Source organism: Taudactylus pleione, unplaced genomic scaffold (assembly GCF_031769625.1).
Source record: "Taudactylus pleione unplaced genomic scaffold, aTauple2 ptg000122l, whole genome shotgun sequence".
Taxonomy (NCBI): domain Eukaryota; kingdom Metazoa; phylum Chordata; class Amphibia; order Anura; family Myobatrachidae; genus Taudactylus; species Taudactylus pleione.
The window spans coordinates 7,038,155-7,064,917 of record NW_028284524.1 but is presented as its reverse complement, the minus strand read 5'-3'; the positions used below and the strand labels follow the sequence as shown (position 1 = coordinate 7,064,917).

The 26,763-nt window shown below is 45.3% G+C and overlaps 1 protein-coding gene across 1 annotated transcript in view; it reads left to right on the top strand.

The window, feature by feature from the left end:
* The window catches only part of PTPRN (protein tyrosine phosphatase receptor type N), a 157,695-nt gene extending 131,537 nt beyond the window's left edge, over positions 1-26,158 (top strand). The window contains exons 17-23 of the mRNA XM_088472322.1: positions 135-212; positions 2,703-2,822; positions 7,313-7,479; positions 16,517-16,570; positions 24,150-24,214; positions 24,406-24,479; positions 24,859-26,158. Coding sequence (XP_088328448.1) covers positions 135-212; positions 2,703-2,822; positions 7,313-7,479; positions 16,517-16,570; positions 24,150-24,214; positions 24,406-24,479; positions 24,859-24,930 — 630 coding nt within the window. The 3' untranslated portion in view covers positions 24,931-26,158. The remainder of the gene's footprint in view (positions 1-134; positions 213-2,702; positions 2,823-7,312; positions 7,480-16,516; positions 16,571-24,149; positions 24,215-24,405; positions 24,480-24,858) is intronic.
* Positions 26,159-26,763: the final 605 nt, after the last annotated feature.

Genomic DNA, 26,763 nt, shown 5'->3' with positions numbered 1-26,763 from the left:
TTTGGGTACTTTAGTGAGATATAGTGTACTGTATTTCTGTGTAATAAGTAAAATTTAGTTTTGAATTTAAATGTTCATGTTTAGAGTTTATGAAGAAGAAAGTTATGTTTTATTACTGTCTATCTCTGTACTAGATTGAACACGATCCTCGTATGCCAGCATACATTGCCACTCAGGGACCCCTGTCTCACACCATTCCTGACTTCTGGCAGGTGAGACCCCCAGCTTGTGCCGTGTTATCAGTATGTGAATTATGAATCATGTATTATAGTATTCATTTCATACATCGTTACACCAGCAGCATATGAAGGTACAATACATAGTGGTCATTGTACTAATACAAATATGATGCAAATAAAGCAGCAGATTTCCACTCCTTCCTCCATATTTATATTCTCTTGGTTGCTGTCCACCTGGGCAAGGCCCGATTAACAATGGGGTGAATGGATCTACAGCTCCAGGCCTCCACATAAGAATAGGCCCATCACCATGACAGCATGATGATGACCAGCTGCCCATAGGGTCAGCCATAAATTATAAGTATTAAAATTGTATTTCTACTTCCTCACAAAATATATGCAATTTTTTATACGTCTACATATTTAGGGAGACATGGGGGCTGATTGTGTAAAGGTGTGGGTGCCAACATGGTACTGGCCACTCCCACACAGCACCAGTCACACCTCCCCTGCTTCTCACAATAGGCCCTTTATCATTTTTAGCCCATGTGGCCGTTAATCCGGCCCAGCACGTGGGGGCAGGTGTGGAGGGGCAGTGATAGGTAGTTTATCACCATGTGGCGTGTGCACCTCTCCCTCCCATTCTCCGTGCGCTGAAAAGCTAAAGTGACATTGGTCAGCTCTGCTTCATGTAGCTGGGTATTATGCTGCTCCCCTCTTCCATAAACTGAGCATCTGATTTTATATACTGTACCAGTGTTGAATTTTATTCTTTTTGTACAAATGTATCATTTGCATCGTACAGTATACAAGACTTAGGGGCCTATTCATCATCACTTAATTATCACAAAAGCAGGTGAAAAAGCAAATTTTCACCTGCAATTGTGACAATTAAGTATTCGGGCCATTCATTAAGAAGGTGAAGCAGGAGATATCATGGATATCTCCTACTTACCTTCTGCTTGCGGAATGGCCCGCTGTCCCCATACACTAGTATGGGGACAGAATTCATCAAGCTCCAAAAATATTATATTTTCGAAGCTTGACTGCGCTGGCATTCGCAAATCTTCAGATGGTGAATACCCCCGCTTGGGGTTCACAACCCGCTCTTCCCTATTGGAAGTAGGTCCGGGTTGTGAGAAGGGATCCTTTCGGATCTCTCCGCCCCTGTCCGGCTCCTTCCGCCGGACGTCGGGGCTCTTGTGTGCAATGTGTGACCTGTAGGTCGCGCATGCGCACTGCCGTCACTGCTCCGACAGGAGCAGTGAAAAGATTCACTGCTCCGAAAAGGAGCAGTGAAGCCGCTCGCGGGGGCAGCTGATTTCACATCAGCTGCCACCGCGCCGGAGCAATGCTGAATTGCTCCGGTGGCCACGGCGAATTAGAATGCTAATTATTGGGGTCCGTTCGGCCCCTTAGTAATTTCGACAGTGCTTTAGAATATGGTAAGATCTGTATTGTCAATATAGGCAAACCAGGCCTTTAAAAAATTTAATGTAATTAGGACAGCAGCGCTCAAGTGTCAACACAAAATAACTTTACGCTAATTGTACTTACTTTTACCTATTTCCTGGTACTGGGTTATTAATAACTGTCTAGTTTTCAAAGTAAATGTAATAACCAGATTGCACCATGTGTGGCCGGATTAATACTCATACGCATCTGAGGCGAAATCAGAAACCGGATTGAGTACAGCTCTCAAAAAATGCTTATGTTCTGGACGGAATGGGTATGAAATACCAGCGCTGAGTAGCCGCCGGTTCATATCTTGACAGCGGCATCCCGAAGATTCAACATCCAGACAGGGGCTCGTAAGTCTACCGTAGCCCTCCCTTAGTGTTGCCTGACCCTAACCTCCCCCTGGTGGTGCCTAACCCTAACCCCCCCTGACCGCACCCTAAACCTAACCCTCCCAGGGGGGTGCCTAACCCCCCCTAGGTGGTGCCTAACCCTAACCCCCCCTCCCCGGAGCCTAACCCTCCCAGGGGGTGCCTGCCCTAATTTCCCCCGGGGGTGCCTTAACTTTACCCTCCCCCCCCTTCCCTGCGTGCCTATTGCTAACCTGTCCCCGCTTGCCTTCGTTCGAGATGCCGGCTGTCGGGATTTCGCCGCCGGGCTAAAGATAGGCGTCTGTATTTCAAGTTGGGCTTTCGACGGCTGGCATCCTGGCCATCAGTAAATTCACTACATCTTGTTCTGGACTTTGTGGTACTTTACGAGGTTGGCATGATTTATCAGAAGGCTTGTTAGCCAGAATGTTTGGAGCAGCAGAAAAGTAAGTGAGTTATTGGTAGTAGCATGAATGTTACATCATACAGACATTACTAAGTGCCTCCTCTTGCAGTCACTGTGAGGAGCTCTGCTAAACAATTTACTAAGTAGCAAAATGACCAGGGGAAAATTGAGACACTTTAGAATATTTTAGACATATTGTTCCAAAGTACGGAAAATCCAGAAGGCCACAAGTCTCGGTATCCCAGTAAATGTTAGGTGGAAATACTGATCTTCTATATCTATCCATAGATGGTGTGGGAAAATGGCTGTACGGTCATAGTTATGCTCTCTCCATTGGTGGAAGACAGGATGAAGCAGTGTGATCGCTATTGGCCTGATGAAGGTTCCTCTCTGTACCACATATACGAGGTTAGTGCAGCAAGAGATGAGCTACTAAATAAGCTTTGACAATCCTACAGTACATTTACCTGTGTGCAGCCCTGTGACCCATCCATGGCATGATGAAATACTAGTGTTACATATTTGACACACAAGTTCCCAAGAGTTATCGCTTATGTTTCCCCTTCTCTTAGAGGAAGGTAATAAAAATAAAATGAATCTAATTATTATTTTACTAAAATATGTCACCTGCGAATCTTTTACAAATATATCAGCACATGATGTAGACTGGGATGGTAAGTGTGTTTTTTTTAAATTACGCAGTTTACACTGCCCACAAAGTATGTTATACTTCAATCCATATTCAGATGCATTTTGTGCTTACAATTCCTTACAGCTAGAGAGGCGGAATGTGGGAGGGAGGGGTCGTGCAAGCATTACAGTAAGGGTAAAAGCTCACCCAAATGTGTCTCATCCAGACCACAGCACCGAAGACTATGCATCTATCAGGAGGCAGATCACTTGCGGGTGCTTGAACCCTGGTACAAACTATGCACCGACGATGACCTTAGACAGCCACTTGTAATTGGCTGAGTGCTTCTTGATCCCTCCCACTATATATAAATTATTAGTGTGGACATGGCTGTCTATTCGCATTATTTAGTTAATATTTGCACTCGGTCGAGGACAGGAAAGAAGATTCCAATCTGATCGTCACAGGGGAAGACTAGCAATGTTTGTACTTATTTGAACTTAATTAGTACTTTATTTTGTATTGCGTCTGTATTATATGTATTTTACATGATAAATAGGGATCTTATCAAAATACTGACAGACGGGATGCCAGCGCCGGCATTCTAAGCATGACGGTAAGTACTGGGATTAGGGGGTAGGTTAGGGGTTAGGCACTAGGGGGGAGGGTTAGGATACTTACCGACAAGTGTCGGTATCCTAACCCAGTCAGGATGCCGCCGCTTACAATGCTGGCGCCGGAAACCCAACACCTGTCAGAATCCCGACAGCCAGCATCCTGATGGTAAGTATTGGGGTTAGGGTTATGGTTAGGGATAGTCACTAGGGGGAGTGTTAGGCACTAAGGGGGGAGGGTTAGGTTTAGGGTGTGGGGAGGGGGAGGTTAAGTTTAGGCACTAGGAGGGAGGTCAGGTTTAGGCACGGTGAGGGATGGTTAGGGGTAGGGAGAGGGGGAGGGTTAGGTTTAGGGAGTGGGAAGGGGGAGGTTAGGTTTAGGCACTAGGAGGGAGGTCAGGTTTAGGCACGGTGAGGAATGGTTAGGGGTAGGGAGAGTGGGAGGGTTAGATTTAGGGTGTGGGAAGGGGGATGTTAGGTTTAGGCAATAGGAGGGAGGTCAGGTTTAGGCACGGTGAGAGAGAGTTAGGGAGAGGGGGAGGGTTAGGGTGTGGGGAGGGGGAGGTTAGGTTTAGGCACTAGGAGGGAGGTCAGGTTTAGGCATGTGAGAGAGGGTTAGGGGAAGGGAGAGGGGGTGGGTTAGGTTTAGGGTGTGGAGAGGGGGATGTTAGGTTTAGGCACTAGGAGGGAGGTCAGGTTTAGGCACGGTGAGGGATGGTTAGGGGTAGGGAGAGGGGGAGGGTTAGGTTCAGGGTGTGGGAAGGGGGATGTTAGGTTTAAGCACTAGGAGGGAGGTCAGGTTTAGGCACGGTGAGGGATGGTTAGGGGTAGGGAGAGGGGGAGGGTTAGGTTTAGGGTGTGGGGAGGGGGATGTTATTTTTAGGCACTAGGAGGGAGGTCAGGTTTAAGTATGGTGAGAGAGAGTTAGGGGTAGGGAGAGGGTTAGGTTTAGGGTGTGGGGAGGGGGATGTTAGGTTTTGGCCACTAGGAGGGAGGTCAGGTTTAGGCACGGTGAGGGATGGTTAGGGAGAGGGGGAGGGTTAGGTTTAGGGTGTGGGAAGGGGGATGTTATTTTTAGGCACTAGGAGGGAGGTCAGGTTTAGGCACGGTGAGGGATGGTTAGAGGTAGGGAGAGGGGGAGGGTTAGGTTTAGGGTGTGGGGGAGGGGGATGTTAGGTTTAGGCACTAGGAGGGAGGTCAGGTTTAGGTACGGTGAGAGAGAGTTAGGGGTAGGGAGAGGGGGAGGGTTAGGTTTAGGGTGTGGGGAGGGGGATGTTAGGTTTAGGCACTAGGAGGGAGGTCAGGTTTAGGCACGGTGAGGGATGGATAGGGGTAGGGAGAGGAGGAGGGTTAGGTTTAGGGTGTGGGGAGACGGATGTTAGGTTTAGGCACTACGAGGGAGGTCAGGTTTCGGCACGGTGAGAGAGAGTTAGGGGTAGGGAGAGGGGGAGTGTTAGGTTTAGGGTGTGGGGAGGGGGATGTTAGGTTTAGGCACTAGGAGGGAGGTCAGGTTTAGGCACGGTGAGAGAGGGTTAGGGGTAGGGAGAGGGGGAGGGTTAGGATACTTACCGACAAGTGTTGGTATCCTAACCCTGTCAGGATGCCGGCATCGGGATTCTGACCGCCGAGATCCCAAGCGCCAGCATCCCATACCCAACCCGATAAATACGACTTTAGTATTTATTAATAACATTGTTCAGAGACCAACAGACTGTTTTCTGTATATTCAATGGTTTCCAAAAATGAAATAAAAAATAAAATAAAAGGGAGAACAAAAAGGAATAAAGGGGGAAAGATTACAATTGCATTAATGAGTCATGAGTTAAAACATACAGGGGGCGGGACGCAGCAAAGCAAGAAATGGGGTCAAACCCTCGAAAATGCAGTTTTCGGGGGTCTGACCGCATTTTTCATATGCATCATGCCCCGGAATGCGATATATTCCAGGGCTTTGATGCGGTGGGCAATGCCATGTTCAGGTGGCATTACCTAATAGAAGCCTATGGGCTTCTATTCGTGATGCCCTCCCTGGGATGGATCCGTTTGGATCCCTCCTAGCACACCCCACATCGCGCGTCCTTTTGCGCATGTCCAGAAGGAGGCCAAGGGGACTTTTGGGTCATAGACCCAGAAGTCCCTCACTCTTACCGAGAGAGCTGTCCTTTGCGTTTTCCGTCATGCATACCTGTGTAATTAACATCGGCATGCATGCAAATAGTGGGGTAATGCATTAAATCATCAAGATAGATATATTGGAGAAGTTGTCCATAGCAACCAAACAGCTTGTAACTGTCACTTTATAGACTGTGCTAGATAAATGATAGCTACAAGCTGATTGGTTGCTATGGACAACTTCTCTACTTTGTGTTTTTTTTAAAGTTTGATACTTTGATACATCCCGATTTGATACATGCAGTTTGAAAAAAGAACAGTGTATATTCGAACAATAAGCCTGATTCAGATATGTACATAAACCTGATGGATTACATACAATACACATCTGATTTCTGCGGTTGTCCCATTTCTGCGTGTCGCCCCATTTCCTGGGAGTGTCGAGACCAGGGTCTGCGTCGGAGGACACAGATTTCCTGGCCTCGTAAGCTGTCAGGAGGTGACCAGTCTGAATAAGCTTCAACTTGCTCAGATGGCCGATGCCGGAAACATCACCACTGATGGGTCGTAATGTTGATCCGATGCTGCGCCTTTGGACGCAACACTCAGATCTGCGATGCCGGCTGGAGGCGCCTTTTTCTCTCAGATGCCTCCAGCAGGCATTAGCATATTAGCTGTACGGTATTGCACAGCCACTGTGCAATACATATCTCAAGCAGGCTAATTGTGACCCATCCAATTAAGAAAATAAAGGAAAAAAGTTTTAAGGAAGAGAGGGGAGTAAAAAGGGGGATGTAGGAATCACTGAATCACATATGAGAAAAGAATGGGGGTAAGTCAATGTATATGATACTTCATTGCTGTACTATATTGTCTATGAATTGTGTAGTGTAACTTTGGCATTTACTGTACTACTAACACTGCCAAGCCATATTTCCTAGCAAAAGCTAGATGCATGTACTATTGTTTTACCCTAGCATCAGTCTGGCACATACTGTATACTACTGCTCAGGGCCGTAACTAGGGTAGTGCGACTAGTGCCATGGCACCGCAGGGCAGGGGGCGCTGTTTGGGCCTGTCAATTTTCCTGTTTATTATCATTCTCACTTGTAGCTTCCTCTTCTTTTATCCCCAGCATCTCCTGGCCTCCCCTATCTCTTCCCTGGCCCTTCCCCATGAGGACATGGCCCTTTTTAAAAATTGTGGGGTGGCGCCAATGCTCTCTCTGGCACAGGGCACCAAAAAGTCTAGTTATGGCTCTGCTACTGCTGCTTTCTCTTGGCATAAATCTGGTGCAAATTCTACCCCTGTAGAGCTGGGTGTATCCTGAGATACCAGAAGCCCTACCAGCTGTACATAATGCTTCCTTTTCAGATGCATTTTACATTTGGATTTTGTTTATGTTAAATGCGTCCAACTCTACATCAGCCTTTGTGTGAGGCACAGCAAGAATGTGTTTTAGTTTAAGTGCATGATTGCCCTAGTGCAGGAGACCTGTCTCAGTATGTTTTCTCCTCTGTAACATCTGCTCATCTCCGCAGGTTAATCTTGTGTCTGAACATATCTGGTGTGAAGATTTCCTGGTTCGCAGTTTTTATCTGAAAAACGTCCAGACCCAAGAGACCAGAACCCTCACACAGTTCCACTTTCTGAGCTGGCCAGCAGAGGGCGTCCCCAGCAGCACCCGCCCCTTGTTAGACTTCCGCAGGTGAGTTGGGTGACCCACAAAGAAAACACTAAAAAGATTGCATTCAGACGCTTATGGGCAGGCATGTCACATAACTGGTTGCGAACTCAGATGCTTAATTGCTTCCATTGGCAGCTATACTGTGATGGGGAATCTAGCATGGGGCTGGTGGAAGCTTCAATGGTGTGACCGATGGTTGCGACTAAAGATGTACCAAGCACTATTACAGTGTCTATGGACACACAAAGGGGCGTTCCAGTCCTTGCACAGTCAGACACACGCTTGTACACCAGGGGAACGGCTGTTATAGCATTAGCATTAAGTCACACTGGTGACTGTGGCAAAAGACGCTAAAGCGTTTGCAGCGATCCTAAATGAGCCCCAGTAAATCTTCTGGATTTATGTCTATAAACTATGCATGCAGACTGCTTGGGTTCAAATGCAGAGCCGCAATTAGGGGGGGGGGGGTGCTGGAGATGCACGTGTGTCCTCCAGCCGGTGCCGCAGGGAGGCTCCAAGCCAGATGCCCACTGAGATTTTGTTACCAGCGGGCGCCCGGCTCCTTCCCTGCAGCGTCGCAGTAGCCGGAGGCTGGAGTTCTCTCCTGAACTCCAGCTTTCGGCTCTCCCCAAGGCCCGGGCACTATGGGAGAGGTCATGTAGTTCCGAGGAGCAGCCAGGTGGACGTGACGCCGGCGGACGCAGGAGCGGGGTTTAAGGTAAGTATTGTTTTTTTTTTCTTTTTGTGTGTGTGTAAAAAGCGGCACTACAGGGGCATTACTATAAGGGCATTACAGGGGCATTACTATAAGGGCACTACAGGGGCATTACTATAAGGGCACTACAGGGGCATTACCATATAGGCACTACAGGGACATTACTATAAGGGCACTACAGTGGCATTACCATAAGGGCACTACAGTGGCATTACCATAAGGGCACTACAGGGGCATTACTATGGGGGCATTACTATGGGGGCACTACTACAGGGGCATTACTATATAGGCACTACTACAGGGGCATTACCTCAGGGGCATTACTATAGGGGCACTGCTGCAGGGGGCATTACTGTGGGGGAATTACCAGGGGGGCGCCAAATCACTGTCTTGCCCCAGGTGACAAAAATCCTAGTTCCGGCCCTGACAAATGAACCAGTATATATATATATATATATATATATATATATATATATATATATATGAACCACTTTACCAATGCTACATGCACATGATAGTGGCTACATGAATGAGGATAGTATTCTTGCTATCAGATGTACTGTATATTCTATCAGTAGTCTGCTGGTGTGTTGCGCTCACCTCACTATTGAGTCAGAGAGTGATGCAGAATGTCTACACTACAACACTCTTACATCTGCCCCAGGAAGACTCCAGGCTTTGCCACTGCACATGTTTTTTTTTCAAACAATTTTTATTGACAGATTGTCAAAGAGAACAAAATACAAGATACAATGTCAGGTACAAATATTTGATGTAAAATATCCAATAACATACAACCAAATGTAAATAGGATATATAGCAGAAAGGGGGTGTAAACAAAGATTTAAGTCCCACATAGGAAATTTGGTCATAAGGCCAACCGCATCAATTAGAAAGGTACTCCTGAACCTAGAACTTCCGATTGATACCATTCCGTTGAACCAAAGCACCGTCTTAATGCTTTTAATATATCCGAAACTGTATGAATATAGGGGAGCCATGTTTCAAAAAAGGTTTTCGTCTGTTTTCCCTTATGTAAAGAAACTTCTGTCCAATCCATAAAAAATAAAAAGGAAAATATGGTGTAGAATAAATTTGTGGGAAGTGGATCAGTTGAGATCAATTGTGATAAAATAACCTTTTTGGTAGCTGCTGCCAATTTAATAAGTAAAATGCGGTTGCCCCCCATCACTACTTCTATTGGAGTAAATACCCCAAAAGAACCATTCTTTAGTTATTTTAAATCTAATCTTCAAACAGTTAAAGACATAGGACCTCATTCAGAGTCGGTCGAAGCGGCCGCACGGTCGTATGCCAGCGATGTTCGCTATACTGCGCATGCGTAAAGTTCGCAATGCGCGTGCGCAAACTAGAAATTTCTCTCTCCTTGAACACAGCCAGGTCGGTAGTTTAAGTGACATATTGAGGCGTTTGTGGGTGGTAACAGGGGAAGATGCTTGAAAACAGGGAAGTGGAGATCCGAACGCAGGCGTGCCTAATTATGCGAACGGCGTTTTATGGGAGTGCATACGGTTTATGGGAGTGCATAATTAACAAAGTAGCGTCATGGCACATGTGACATGGGAGGTTTTTACACTGACATGATCATAGAGCTTAAGAGAGGGTATGGTCAACCTTAAGCTCTACGACAATTTCCGATGGTTCCCGATGGTCTCGATTAATCCTTATATGCCCGGAGATGACGTGTAATGCGTACAAGAAGGGGGCGTATTTTTGTCTTCCGGCCGCTTCCTCCCCTTGGTCGGCCAGCTACCGATCCGAACTTAGGGACGCAACTTGCGAGGGAGTCATTTGCATATCCGGCCCCTTTTCCTGTATGACCGAGCGGCCGCTTCGACCGACTCTGAATGAGGTCCATAGTCCTGAAGGAACTTCCAAAACACTTGAACCTGAGGGCAATACCAAAAGCAGTGCATAATTTCTGCCTCTGGAGCACCACATTTGTAGCAGTTACAGTTTACCGCGTCTCCAATAATACATTTTAATTTTGGGGTGAAGTATGCTCTGTGTAAGATTTTCTGGTGCATTTCGGTGTAGGAGGATGAGGACAACATTTTATTGAGTTTCGTATAGGCCTTTAGAATACCTGTCATGGAAAAGTCAGGAAAATCTAACTTCCCATTTTAGTAATCCCGTAGAACCAGTTTCTAAATTTAGAGTAGAACGTGAATGTGCATAAATGGATGAGGTGGAGACGGGTCTTTAGGTTTAAAAAACAATATTCTGTCTAGGGAGCAAAGTTGATCTGGCTTTAAGCCTTGTGATACTTTTTGAGCGTAACTCACGGCTTGTAAGAAGGGAAATAGTGGTATTGGAAGAAGAGGGAATTTATCTTGAGCTGTGAGCGAGAAATAGGGGAGAGATCATCAATGTTTAGGAACTGGTATGCATAGCATAGTCTTGCCGTGTGCCCAGGGGCGCCGAGAGGGGGGGGGAGCGGGTACAGATTACCCGGGCCCGGGCTTCCTGAGGGGCCCGGCGGGGGCCCGGGTCCGACGCCGCCCCCCCCTCCCTCACAGCAGCCCAGCACACAGCGTGTGCTGAGCTGCAGTTGGAGACTGCTGTGGCTGCTGAGCAGCAGCCACAGCAGTCTCCTATGCCTGTGGGGGGGAGCGATCATACTGATCGCGCTCCCCCTGGCTTTGCGCCGGGCTGAGGGGGCTCAGAGCGCCCCCCATCCCCAGCGCGCGGCGCTGCAAATCTTTTTTTTTTCTCGCCAAGGGGCGTGGCCACGCCTCCCGCAATTAGGCCATGCCCCCTATTACTGGGGCCCGTCACGGCTCTTGGCGGGCCTGCGTGTGCCACACCTTAAAAATTGATGAGGTTACATTTGGAATAAAATTTGGATTACCCCACAGTGGTAAAAATAATGAGTTAGATTTTGATACCTTTAAATTAGATCTAGTTAATCTCCGCGCCATACACGTGGACTGTATCAGGATATTTTCCTTTATCGAGACTGGGAAAGATATTGAGGGGGTGTGCAACAAGGAGATCAGGTTACAATCAGGGATAAAGGCCTGTTCTATATGTCGCTTCGTATAAACATCAGAGCCTCCTATCCAATCAAGTGCTACTCTGTAGTTTGCTGCCAAAGCATAGGTGCGGAGACATGGCAGATTAATACCTCCCAGTTCCTGTCTTTGCTGTAATTTGAACAACGATACCATCGGGCGTTTACCTGCCCATATAAATTTTGTCAGAGCTCTATTTAAGATTACTAGGTCTGATTTGGATGGTATTATCGGGAGCATTTGTAAAACATAGAGAAATCTAGGAAAACAAATCATTTTCTACAAATGACATCTGCCCAGGTAGGACAAAGGAAGATGTGACCATCTATTAAGTATATAGTCTGCGATAAAAGGGCAGAGAAATTTGTATCTATAGTTTGGTAGGGTCTAATTCCCAAATATGTGATGTCATCCTCGGTAGCCCATTTGAAAAGAAGTTGATCTCCCCAGCCTAATTTAGTCTCCGGAAAAAAAGCCAAAGCTACAGTTTTTGTGCAATTGATTTTAAATCCGGATATCAGTTTAAAAGAGTCAAATAAACTCATCAAATATGGTATTGATAAGTGTGGGTCCGCAAAGTATAGCAATAGGTCATCTGCAAATGCAGAACATTTGATTTCCATTTGCGCTAGTTTAATACCTTTCCATCTAGTTTCATTGAAAAAGGATCTGATAAGGGGGTCCAGTGCCAAATCAAATAGCAACGGCGAGAGTGGGCAGCCCTGTCTCGTACCACGGAAAACCGTAAAGGGTTTAGTATTTAGAGTGTTGACAGTTAGAAAAGCTCTCGGTGCATGATATATAGTATTAAAGATATGGATACATTTTGAGCCAAAGTTCTGATGGGAAAAAATTCTATTGAAATGTGCCCAAAAGCTTTGTCCGCGTCACAACTGATTACTATATTGCCCTTCTCTCGTCCTTGATCGGTTTTGATCATGGCTGCAATAAGAGTTCTAATATTATGTACCGAGTGGCGATTTTTGAGAAAACCCGTCTGGGCAGGGTGTAATATTTTTGGAAAAATCAATTGTAGTCTCATGGCCAACAATTTAGTAAATATTTTTATGTCTTGGTTTAATAGAGAAATCGGTCTATATGAAGAGACCCGTGCGGGATCTTTATTTGGCTTAGGAATTAAAATAATTTGTGAAGTATTGAAATCCTGTGGGGCAGGTCCACCTTTAATGATAGCATTAAATAGATTGGAGAGATGAGGAAGAATTTGTGGGGAAAGGAGTTTATAATAGGCTGCAAATAAGCTGCCACTGCACATAAGCTGCCACTGCACATGTTAATGCCTGAATACATCACCTAATGTCAGGGGCGTTTCTATAATGGGTGCAGGGTGTAAGGTGCACATGGGGTCCAGGGTCCAGGGGGGCCCACAACGCACACCCTGCACCCATATTTTCTAATACTTACCACACCGAAGTACCGCGTCGGGTGTCTAAGTCCTGCACAAGATGCCTGGAAAATGGCAGCCACGGCCATTTTACTAGCGCTTTGCGCATGCGCAGTGGGGCAATAGCCTGGAAAATGGCAGCTGTGCCATTTTCCCAGAGACCTGCACATGCGCAGTAAACTCTGGGCACATACTAGCCAATCAGTCAGAATTTACTTATCATCTTTATAGAATGTATAAGATAACAGATACTAGCAGCTGATTTGTTGCTATGTGCAACTTTTCTATTAGTCCCCCTTAGGTTTGATACATCTCCCCCAAACTCTTTTGAAACAAAGTAGCTGCACTCTGGAAAACAGTATTTCTTAAGCTAGGTACACACCTTATGTCGGTGTGACCCAGCTATATGGCACGCGCTATACACACTGCACGATCCGCCGCATGGCGGTGCAATGTATGGTTGCAAGCATGGACCAGCACTGCCTTCATTTATTGAATTGTCCCGTCTGATGTGCAGTACAGCAGATGGTACAGTTCAATGAACAGCGGCCGAGAATGACGGATCGGGCCTATGCAATGTGCAATGTGTGCGGTATATCATTCCGATAAGCATTGGGATTATATATCGTACGATATATATCATATGATGTGTACCAGTTTTAGCATCACTGGCTTACAGTTTACAAACTCGTATCTGCCCAGCTCACCTGCCTTGGAATATGTTATGTTAATGTAGGGAGTGCATGTCATTTTCTATGTTGTTGTTAGCCTATTTTCTTCCCAGACCAATTGCAATAAGGTGTGTTGGTGACCTGCCAAGTTCACAGTTTCTAGACATTGGGGTCAGGTCTAAATTCCTTGTGCTTGACCTGTGAACTTTCCTCCTAAACCCTCCTCTCTGAGCTCATGTCTGCCCTTGTCATTTTTGTGATTTGCAGCTTGTAATTTTGGTCTCAGTTGCATAGTCACAAAAGTGATCATGAGCAGGTGAGGTACTCATCCGCCAGCAAGAACTGTGCGTTGTCCTCTCATCTCACTACAGGAAGGTGGCGCTAGGGAGTCTAATACTACATAGGGACATGAATGTATTAGGATGATTTCCATAAAGTGATTCATATGGGTGAGTCTGGAAGCTTTTAACATCTTCATAGAGCTATGATCTTAGGAAGCTACAACTAAATACAGGTACTGTAGAATGATTATTTTCTTACTCTCTATGTAATTCTGTTGCTTACATTGCCAATCTCCTACGTAAAGTATCGCTTTGTGTCTACCAATAACTGTTTTCCAGTTCACACTGCTTACTGTTCCCTACTGCTGAAACTACAGGCAGAAAATACTCAAAACCAAGACTACTGTCTGTAATAAGACACTTCATCTACATTAATTATATATTATGAATATACAGCAGCACAGCTCAATCACATTACATAGCAGGTTATACGTTATTTATTCAGATACACTCTCACATTCAGGATTATTTATTGATACTGAAATGACTACACTAGCTGCAGAATCCTAAACCTAGTTAATTAAATTGCAGTATGATCATGTCTTTATATATCTATATAGGGCAAGTAGGCTCAGATCATTTATAATGATTAGGAGGCACAGAGGCCCTGATTCAGAGCCGGACGCTCTGACCAGAGCGCTCGCTCTGAATCAGGGCCGTCCTATTTAAATTTGGAGCGGCCTTTAGGAAGCTCGCATAGCTGTGGGTTACCACCCACAGCTTATGCGAGCGTCCATGATGATGGTCGCGATGGTCAAGACCTAAACAGAATCCTAGAACATAGTTAATTAAATTGCAGTATGATCATGTCGTTATATATCTATATAGACCATCGCGACCATCAGGCTTGCGACGAGACCCTGCGGTAGGGTCTCGCTGCCGCAAGCCCTGGAGTGATTTTGGCTCTATCAGAGCCAAAATTACTTCCACTGACATCACTAGTGATGTCAGTGGGGCCGGCCCCAGACGGTAGGCCTCCGTCTGGCAGCCACGCCCCCGGCACGCCCACCAAATGGGGCGTGCTGTCAATCACCATCGACAGCACGCCCCCTTTGGTGTGAGACCCGGAGCGACAGCTTGGCTGTCGCTATCCGGGTCTCGCACATGCGCACGACGGAGCTACCTCCGTCGTGCGCATGCGCATTTGGGTACCATCGACCCGCTTGAGAGCGTCCTGCCCTCGCGAGGTGGTCTGAATGAGACCCAGAGTCCAGTAGTATAATACGAGGGTGGTTCAATAAGTAAGGTAACAAGACCTCTCATTGCATAAATTTCATACATACAGATGTAGCCACGCTCATCTATCCTGCGATGCGAGCGGATCGTGGCATGGATGGCCCGACAAGCGCGCACGTGTCTATAAACTTCAATGGGGTAATCGCAGCCTGGGGATTGCTGCGCTTTGCCGTGATGCGAGCACATCGTGGCAAAGATCAGGCTGATTACATCTGTATACGTACAGTATATTCAGAGGTATATTAAGAGTATTCCTTGTCCTCTTTCCCTGGTGGCAGACCGCGTCACCGCAGCAGTAAACTCTGGGCACTAGTCTGTGCCCAGAGTCTACTGCATGTGCACAGTAGAGCGATTTCCCTACTACGCATGCGCAAAACGCCGGTAAAATGGATGTAGCGGCCATTTTCCAGGTGTTTTGTGCATCCTACAGCGGGTCTTAAAAGTAAGTATGCAAGTAAGTATTAAAAAATATGGGTATACACAAAAACTACAAAAAAGAGGATAGCGCTTGAGGGGAGAATTCAATAGAGATTATCTATATAATATTATCACTCGACTGAAAATAAAAATATTTCAACAAGGCTTCTTATAAATAAAATACACATTTATTATTATACAAAATCCTGTAGAGCGGCTCTGTCCAAACCCAAACCTGTTTCCGTGACATGACGTGATCACCGTATACCTCGACAAGTTGGTGATGAATTTCAGCAGCTGATGTGCCCTTTAAACGCAGAAATCTGGTCGCACTACCAGTGGCGGCACTAGAGGTGAGGCCGCAGCGCAGTCCAAATTTCAAATAGAGGAGCCACACCAACTGCCAGTGAGTCCCGGCCGGTGATGTTTGCCAATGTTTGGAAGGGTAGTTGGTGTGGCTGTGGCTCCCCTATTTGAACTTTGGACTGTGCTGCAGCCCCATGTCTAGAGCCGCCACTGACCACTACGCACCTCAATGTTTGACCATGTTTCCGCCAGTCCCGCCATCTTACAACTAATGTTGGGACAGTATGACTGATATGAGGCGCTCAGGCCTGGCAGGAGATTAGATGTAATAGAGAACATTACATACGTCAGAGGTCTTGTTACATTGTTTTTAAACCACCCTCGTATTAGTAATAACACCGTTCACTGTTCAGTCTGGTTTCACTGAGGTCTTAAATTCTGATTGGGGGACATTGGGACTTATTGCATTTGCTATTTTGGTGTGTTTGAATATGTATATTACATGGGTGTTTGTCTAGTACCCATATGAAATATGTCTGAGTGGTAAAAAGTCACAAGCATTATAGGACAACCTCCTGTAATGTGGATGCCCTTAAACCCTAGAAGGTGGCATCTAGGGCCTAGATGCCACCTTCTGATATCATTTAATTATCTTGTCTTAGAAAATGAAATCTGTTATATGGCTGCTAGTCAGTGGCACATTCATACACCCAGCATTTGTGCATATCCTGCCAACAGACTTGGGGATAAAATGTTCTCTCCAGAGGTTGCATTGGGTCCGGTACATTTCTAAATGCCATTTTGTATGTGTGAACTTGGTTCCAGTTTTCTCTGTACCTTAGCTGAACCTAAGCTTTTCAGGCACCTAACATTTGTCAAACAAATAGAACTGAAAGCGATCTCTGTGATGTCATCTGCTCTTTTCTTTCCAGGAAGGTGAACAAGTCTTTCCGAGGCCGATCCTGTCCCATTATCGTACACTGCAGGTAAATATATTGCCTGTAGGGAGTGTAGTATGTCTTCTATGGCAACTAAATTCATACCTAGAAGGTACACTGCTCTGCTATACTATAGCCCTGTGCATATATTACTAGGCTGATCCCCTTTAGCATTGCGCATACACTGCAGGTACACTGCTCTGCTATACTATAGCCCTGTGCATATATTACTAGACTGATCCCCTTTAGCATTGCGCATACACTGCAGGTACACTGCTCTGCTATACTATAGCCCTGTGCATATATTACTAGGCTGATCCCCTTTAGCATTGTGTATACACTGCAGGTACACTGCTCTGCTATACTATAGCCCTGTGCATATATTACTAGGCTGATCCCCTTTAGCATTGTGCATACACTGCAGGTACACTGCTTTGCTATACTATAGCCCTGTGCATATATTACTAGGCTGATCCCCTTTAGCATTGCGCATACACTGCAGGTACACTGCTCTGCTATACTATAGCCCTGTGCATATATTACTAGGCTGATCCCCTTTAGCATTGCGCATACACTGCAGGTACACTGCTCTGCTATACTATAGCCCGTGCACATACAGTGCCTTGCAAAAGTATTCACCCCCTTGCATTTTTCATGTTTTGTTTCCTCACAACCTGGAATTAAAATGGATTGTGTGAAGGTGTGCATCATTTCATTCACAGAACATGCCTACAACTGTGAAGTTGTGTTTTTTTTTCTCATATTGTGAATCAAACAACATTTAGGACAACATAACAGAAAACTTCAGCGTGCATAACTATTCACCCCCCTAAAGTCAGTACTTTGTCGATCCACCTTTTTGCGGCAATTACAGCTGCAAGTCACTTTGGATAAGTCTCTATGAGCTTGCCACATCTTGCCCCTGGGATTTTTGCCCATTCCTCAAGGCAAAACTGCTCCAGCTCCTTCATATTGGATGGTTTCCGCTTGTGAGCAGCAATCTTCAGGTCTGACCACAGGTTCTCAATTGGATTAAATCTGGGCTTTGACTAGGCCATTCCAACACATTTAAATGTTTCCCCTTAAACCACTCGAGTGTTGCTTTAGCAGTATGCTTCGGGTCATTGTCCTGCTGGAAGGTGAATCTCCGTCCCAGTCTCAAATCACAGGCAGACTGAGACAGGTTTTGCTCAAGAATATCCTTGTATTTAGCACCAACCATCTTTCCCTCGACTCGAATCAGTTTCCCAGTCCATGCTGCTGAAAAACATCCCCACAGCATGATGCTGTCACCACCATGTTTCACTGTGGGGATGGTGTTCTTGGGGTGATGGGATGTGTTGGGTTTGCGCCAGACATAGCTTTTCTTTGGTGGCCGAAAAGTTAAATTTAGTCTCATCTGACCAGAGCACCTTCCTCCATACATTTGAGGAGTCACCCACATGCCATTTGGCAAACTCAAATCGTGTCTTCTTATTTTTATCACTAAGTAATGGCTTTTTTCTGGCCACTCTTCCATAAAGCCCAGCTCTATGGAGTGTACGGCGTATTGTGGTCACATGCATAGATACACCAGTCTCTGCTGTGGAACTCTGCAGCTCCTTCAGGGTTACCTTTGGTCTCTGTGCTGCCTCTCTGATTAATGCCCTCCTTGCCCGATCTGTAAGTTTTGGTGGGCAGCCCTCTCTTGGCAGGTTTGTTGTGGTACCATGTTCTTTCCATTTCATGATGATGGATTTGATGGTGCTCCGGGGGATCATCAAAGATTTGGATATTTTTTTATAACCTAACACAGAATTGTACTTCTCAACAACTTTGTCCCTGACTTGTTTGGAGAGCTCCTTGGTCTTCATGGTGTGATGCCTCTTGCTTATACTCCTTTTACACCAGAGCAAAAACCTGGGTTTTTGCTGAGTCTACCCGGGTTGCAGCTCAGTGTAAAAGGGTCCCTGAAAAATAACCCAGGTCAAGTGACCCAGCAATCCCACCCAGGTAGCTACCAGGGTTGGACCCAGGATGGACCCAGGTAATGGCATAGGCAAACGCAGGGGGGGGTTCCGTCTGCCTGGAAACCTCCCTTCCCAGCCCACACCATGACCACAATAGAAATAGTAATATAATAGATTGTTACTAGTGCTGCATGTTCTTCTTCTTAGTTTCACAAATGAAATAATTAGCACCACCTGTGGATCTTTTAACATGTATCAGCCAGTAATAAATAACCTGTGCACCAACTAGAAGATCTGGAAAACATGCACTGTTAGAGATGTACTGCTATAGAGCCCAATATGTACATATATGTCCAGGGCAGTGCTAGGTTCTTCTGCTGCTCCTCCAGGCTCCTGGACTTGCTCCAATAGTCTGTAATGGTGCCCACATCTAAAATAAATACGTTAAGCTCAGGCAGGATGGCCTACTGGTGCATTTAATGGCTTACTGTGATCACTGGTCCTGTATATGCTGGAATTAATACACACAATACACTTTGTATGACGCTTTAAAGCTGGTTAAGTACTAATTCTGCCCTCTTCATTGACAGGCCACACTCGCTCTAAAATTAAGCATTTGGAAACCCCCCTCTGGAAATCCTCCGTTTGCCACTGAATGGTGCAGTGTAAACGGTGCAACCCGGGTTATCTGACCTGGGTCATGCCTAAAATTAGCTGATTGGTGGTTGTGGAGCATTCACCTCCCACTTTTTATGACCTCACAGATTTAGCAGGGCAGACCTGAGTTCAGTGTGAACAGGGCTGACCTGGGAGTAACCCAGATTGAAGGTGCAGTGTAAATGGGTCTGACCTGGGTCTGACCAGGGTTGGAACCATGTCCAAAAACCCAGGTTGGACCTGGGTTTTTGGTGGAAAAGAGGTATTAGTGGTGTTGCAGCCTCTGGGGCCTTTCAGAAAAGGTGTGTTTATACTGACAAATCATGTGACACTTAGATTTCACACAGGTGGACTTCATTTCACTAATTATGTGACTTCTGAAGGTAATTGGTTGCACCAGAACTTTTGAGGGGCTTCATAGCAAAGGGGGTGATTACATATGCACATGCCAATTTTCCGAATTTGAATTATAAAGATTCTTTTTTATATATATTTTTAATATAATTTCACTTCACCAAATTAGACTATTTTGTGCAGATCCATCACATAAAATTCAGATTAAAAAAAATAAATTACAGGTTGTAATGTAACAAAAAAGGTAAAAAGCCAAGGGGGGGGGGTTGAATACTTTTGCAAGGCACTGTATCTCTAGGGGATGCAGTCAGGAAGCCGATGGTTGCAATGCCGACTGCCGGCTTCCCGACTGTCTAATCCCGACAGGTGACTAATGACAGGCGTTGAAATCCCGACGCCTGTCATTATCCCTACGGCGGGATCCCCCTCTAGGCTAATCCCCTCTAGCACTGTGCATACACTGCAGGTACACTGCCCTACTATACTACAACCCAGTGTACATATATAATTATCATCTCTATCACTGTGCATACACTGCCCTACTATACTACAACCCAGTGTACATATATAATTAGACTGGTCATCTCTAGTACTGTGCATACACTGCAGGTACACTGCCCTACTATACTACTACCCAGTGTACATATATAATTATCATCTCTATCACTGTGCATACACTGCAGGTACACTGCCCTACTATACTTTAACCCTGTGCATATATTACTAGGCTCATCCCCTCTAGCACTGTGCATACACTGCAGGTACACTGCCCTACTATACTATAACCCAGTGTACATATATAATTATCATCTCTATTACTGTGCATACACTGCAGGTACACTGCCCTACTATACTTTAACCCTGTGCATATATTACTAGGCTCATCCCCTCTAGCACTGTGCATACACTGCAGGTACACTGCCCTACTATACTATAACCCAGTGCACATATATAATTAGACTGATCATCTCTAGCACTTGGCATACACTGCAGGTACACTGCCCTACTATACTATAACCCAGTGCACATATATAATTAGACTGATCATCTCTAGCACTTGGCATACACTGCAGATACACTGCCCTACTATAGTACATCCCAGTGCACACATATAATTAGACTGACCATCTCTAGCACTGTGCATACACTGCAGGTACACTGCCCTACTATACTACAACCCAGTGCACATATATAATTATCATCTCTATCACTGTGCATACACTGCCCTACTATACTACAACCCAGTGTACATATATAATTAGACTGATCATCTCTAGTACTGTGCATACACTGCAGGTACACTGCCCTACTATACTACTACCCAGTGTACATATATAATTATCATCTCTATCACTGTGCATACACTGCAGGTACACTGCCCTACTATACTACAACCCAGTGTACACATATATAATTAGACTGATCATCTCTAGCACTGTGCATACACTGCAGGTACACTGCCCTACTATACTACTACCCAGTGTACATATATAATTATCATCTCTATCACTGTGCATACACTGCAGGTACACTGCCCTACTATACTTTAACCCTGTGCATATATTACTAGGCTCATCCCCTCTAGCACTGTGCATACACTGCAGGTACACTGCCCTACTATACTATAACCCAGTGCACATATATAATTAGACTGATCATCTCTAGCACTTGGCATACACTGCAGGTACACTGCCCTACTATACTATAACCCAGTACACATATATAATTAGACTGAACATCTCTAGCACTTGGCATACACTGCAGGTACACTGCCCTACTATAGTACATCCCAGTGCACACATATAATTAGACTGATCATCTCTAGCACTGTGCATACACTGCAGGTACACTGCCCTACTATACTACTACCCAATGCACACATATAATTAGACTGATCATCTCTAGCACTGTGCATACACTGCAGATACACTGCCCTACTATAGTACAACCCAGTGTACATATATAATTAGACTGATCATCTCTAGCATTGTGCATACACTGCAGATACACTGCCCTACTATAGTACAACCCAGTGTACATATATAATTAGACTGATCATCTCTAGCACTGTGCATACACTGCAGGTACACTGCCCTACTATACTATAACCCAGTGCACATATATAATTAGACTGATCATCTCTAACACTTGGCATACACTGCAGGTACACTGCCCTACTATACTATAACCCAGTGCACATATATAATTAGACTGATCATCTCTAGCACTTGGCATACACTGCAGGTACACTGCCCTACTATAGTACATCCCAGTGCACACATATAATTAGACTGATCATCTCTAGCACTGTGCATACACTGCAGATACACTGCCCTACTATAGTACATCCCAGTGCACACATATAATTAGACTGATCATCTCTAGCACTGTGCATACACTGCAGGTACACAGCCCTACTATACTACAACCCAGTGTACACATATAATTCACGGCTCGACAAATATTTCTAAAATCTGGTAGCCAACTTAACAATATAGGAGCCGGACCATCGCCCCAAACCAAAACCTTTTACACTACCCCACATGCTTGGGGTAACCCACCTATTTGCCTTTTAGTGACCTGGACCTAATGCCCAGGTCACTCACACCTATTTTGGGGGCAGATACCTTATATTGGGCCTAATGCCCCCTATGTAGCCTGGGCCTTGTGCCCGCCTATATGCACACAGGCCTTTTGCCTGATTTACCCCATGGGTCTATTGCCCGACAACCCTGGTGGTCTAGGGAGGGGTTAATAGTAGGCCTCACAGAGGGCCTACCTGCTACGGTGGAAGAGGCTGTGGGGGGAGCTTAGTTAGCTCTTGCACTTTCTACCCCCGCAGTCCTCTCCGGTCCTCAGCTGCATTCTTCTGCCGTTGGCCCACCCTGGCCAGCGGCGCCGCCTCTTTTCTTCTTTCAGCCAGCGCCTTCTCTTTTGCTCACAGCATCTTCTGGCCTCTTCTGCGGCCGTCGGATCGCTTCTCTCTTCTTCGGGATGTCTTGTCTCCTCCCCCTCCGCCTCCGAACTGCTCTTTCCTGCTCAGCGGCGTCTAATACAAGACGCCGCGAGTGGGCAGCGCTATGACGCAGTGAGCCGTGATTGGCTCGTCGCGTCTGCCTCCTATTGGCTGCTGGACTGCCAGAGCCAAACACCCACCGCTGTATCAAGGCTGCCGGGTGACGTGCTACAGGAAGCCTGCACCCGGAGCCAAGTCCTGTCCGCCACCACTTTACCGCTGGCGCTGGTGGAAGGGACCAGGTGGTCCCTTCACCAGATACCAGCCGCTTCTGCTTATCCGGTGCTGAGAGCAGAAACAGCATCCCAGCCTGCAGGGACACATCTCCTTTGCCTGGCCCTGCAGCTGTGCCGATGCTGGGATCAGCCACTTGATCCCAGCACGGCTTTGCAAAATCCAGTCGCCAGGTCTGAAAACTTGGTCGCCATGGCGACCGGGATTTGTCAAGCCCTGTAATAAGGGGTAAATTTACTAAGATGGGAGTTCTATTTAAGAAATAATGTTACCCATAGCAACCAATCAGATTCTACTTCTCATTTATCTAGCACCTTGTAGAAGATAATACCTGTAATCTGATTGATTGCTATGGGCAACATCACTTCTTAAATAGAACTCCCATCTTAGTAAATTTACCCCTTAGACTAATCATCTCTAGCACTACACTGCAGGTACACTGCCCTACTTTACTACAACCCAGTGCACACATACAAAATTATACTGATCATCTCTAGCACTGTGCATACACTGCAGGTACACTGCCCTACTATACTACAACCCAGTGCACACATATAATTAGACTGATCATCTCTAGTACTGTGCATACACTGCAGGTACACTGCCCTACTATACTACAACCCAGTGTACATATATAATTAGACTGATCATCTCTAGCACTGTGCATACACTGCAGGTACACTGCCCTACTATACTACTACCCAGTGTACATATATAATTAGACTGATCATCTCTAGCACTGTGCATACACTGCAGGTACACTGCCCTACTATACTACAACCCACTGTGCACACATAATTAAAGTAAACTGATCATCTCTAGCACTGTGCATACACTGCAGGTACACTGCCCTACTATACTACAACATATAATTAGACTGATCATCTCTAGCACTGTGCATACACTGCCCTACTATACTACAGCCCAGTGCACATATATAATTAGACTGATCATCTCTAGCACTGTGCATACACTGCAGGTACACTGCCCTGCTATAGTACATCCCAGTGCATACATATAATTAGACTGATCATCTCTAGCACTGTGCATACACTGCAGGTACACTACCCTACTATACTACAACCCAGTGTACACATATATAATTAGACTGATCATCTCTAGAACTGTGCATACACTGCCCTACTATACTACAACCCAGTGTACAAATATAATTAGACTGATCATCTCTAGCACTGTGCATACACTGCAGATACACTGCCCTACTATACTACTACCCAGTGTACATATATAATTAGACTGATCATCTCTAGCACTGTGCACACACTGCAGATACACTGCCCTACTATACTACAACCCAGTGCACACAATGCAGGAATGCTGCTGTCATAACCCCCTTTAATGTATAATCCGTAGCATTTTACCCATTAGTAATGAGGGCCTCAATCTTTTCTTTCAGTGATGGGGCTGGCAGGACAGGAACCTATATACTCATAGACATGGTCCTGAATCGTATGGCTAAAGGTGAGAGAACAATTTCCAGAACCTTCTAAGATCCGTCTGACTCAGAATCGGATGGAGATACGCAAAAATGTATACATTCACTTTGGCGCATGCGCTGTATATGCTATCTGTGTCCGCACAAAGAGATCCGTCCATCACAGAATCAGCCCCTATGGGTTTCATATGTATGTATAAAACTTTCCTGTGTGCAGGTGTCAAGGAGATTGATATAGCTGCCTCGCTAGAACATGTCCGAGACCAGAGGATGGGGATGGTACGCACCAAGGTATGGTCCTTATCTCATCTTACTATGTGTGTTCAGTTCTAGAGAGACATTGTAGAAAGTCTGTCTATCTGGAATATATAGACTTCAAATGTGTTTTTTTGTATTTGTTTTCTGAGAATTATTAGAAAGCACTTACTTTTACAAATAATCTGCAAGTGGCACCGTTGCTATTGTTGTCTATAAATGTTTTTTGATTTGCGTGAGACCAAAACTGTTCCACATTCAGCAATATATTAAAAAGGAGCAGCATGAGGATATAATACTAAATATATAATAAATAGCTACATTAATTGTATTTTATTTTTATATAATGTTTTGACAGAGTGTTAATAGTTCTGGTATTTTTTCCAGTAATATCTCATGTGCTTTTCTCACACAGGATCAGTTTGAGTTCGCCCTTACGGCAGTGGCTGAGGAAGTCAATGCAATTCTTAAGGCTTTGCCGCAATGAGAGCGGTGACTAAGCTGCCTCGCTCGGTGTTGTGATGTCGCGCCTGCCTTACAGAGATGGCAGCTCCACCTGTCCTCGAATACTCTTTTAGTGTTCTCCCTGCTCATCGTGCCAGGGAGTCCAGGCTGCCCTTCCATGCCCCTAACGCCTATTTGCCTTTCCAAGCTTTTACCCCAGTACTGCCTGATTTCTATCCCAAAAGTTGCTACCTCGTCCTCCATGCTTTACTCCTGGCTGAAAGTACCTCACTGTTATCTAGTCATGTCGGTTCATGTTTCTCCAGCAGCAAACAGGTTCCCAGTCCCCAGCGATCTCCAAAATTTAAATCCCTACATGACAATTATATCTCAGTTCCAGCAAAATAATAACAACTTCCTATAGCTCATGATATTTCCTGTGTTCTATTGCATTAATCCACTATTTTATTGCGATTTCAACAGCACTTAATTTCCCGTACTGTATATTTATAATATCTACAAAATAATATAAATTGAAGAGGGGCAGTTATATCTGCAATAGTCAGGAGACCTGCAGATCACAATTATGTATATTACACGAAGTGACGTCTTCCATGGATCTTAGTAGTGCATGCAAGAAAATCCTTTAAATACACTTTTATAGGGACCACTCAGCAGAATTGAAGACATACAACCTGAACACACTTCAACCCATTGATCTTTCAATAGTGCATAGATGAATTATACTGCGTAACTTTGATACTGCGATCTCATATTGTAAATGTCTTTGAAATATATTCTTAGACCCATCCCCTGCCTTCAGGGTATCTTTTCTTAAAAATATGTAATACTCATCAGTAGATTCCCCATAACAGTGCATTTACATTGAATGAGTCTGTTCAAACAAAATTGTGTGATAAGGGAGAAGTACGAGACGGGAACCTGAGTTGTCTGATTATAGGTTGTGACGTTATTGATTGGTCATAAATCTTGTCCTTCCCATTGATCATGTTATTTTGTCTAGTTTTCTCTTCTCTGTTTCTTAATATGCTGCATTCTCTACTGGGGATTCTTGGGGGGACGCACGTTTGGGACGAGGTAGCCAGTTTATTGCCGGCCTTACATCCCTTGTTTTCTTTTCTTTTTCATACCGTATTATACATACATTTGTCATCGCCAAAAAGAGAATCATTTCTAGAGAAATATAATAGACTTTAATTTTGTATCTTGATGTGAATAAAGTATTTGTGTTGGATTTGTGCAACTGCAAACAGATGTTGTGTATCTTGGATTTCCTCTTGGGACCTACAGGGCAGAAATCTGAGCTGCTGTGACATCACCAGGGGTGCCGTGAGACGGGGTGGGGGGGATCGTACTATTTAACGGGCCTGGGTTTGTTGGAAGAGCCCAGCAGGGGCCTGGGTCAGCTGCTGATGAGGACATTGTGCCCCTTTGCAGCGTTACTGAGGAAGACAAATATTTTTTGGAGGGGGCATGGCCATGTTGCAGAGTAGTGAGAGCATGGCATACACATTTAGATAAATATAAACCTTTCAGTTATTTCAGGTATAGGTCAGCTGAGTTGCACACAGATTTTGATATATACTGCAGTGTTCAAAGTGTGTCTGTATACAACGATATGATATACCAGCACCTCCTTCAAGCACTGAGCCCTGCTGTGCCGCTGGCGGCCTGCTTGAAGATGTGACTGCCGAGGGGAATTTGGTGCCGAGCTGCCAGCTGATTACAGCTGACGCACCAGCAGGCATACATGGTGAGACAGTAGCACAGCGCCATTGTCATTTTGAATCTGGCGCTGTCTGCGAGCCAATTGGAGCTCGCAGACCGGCAGCCAATCAGGACGGCTGCAGTGGCG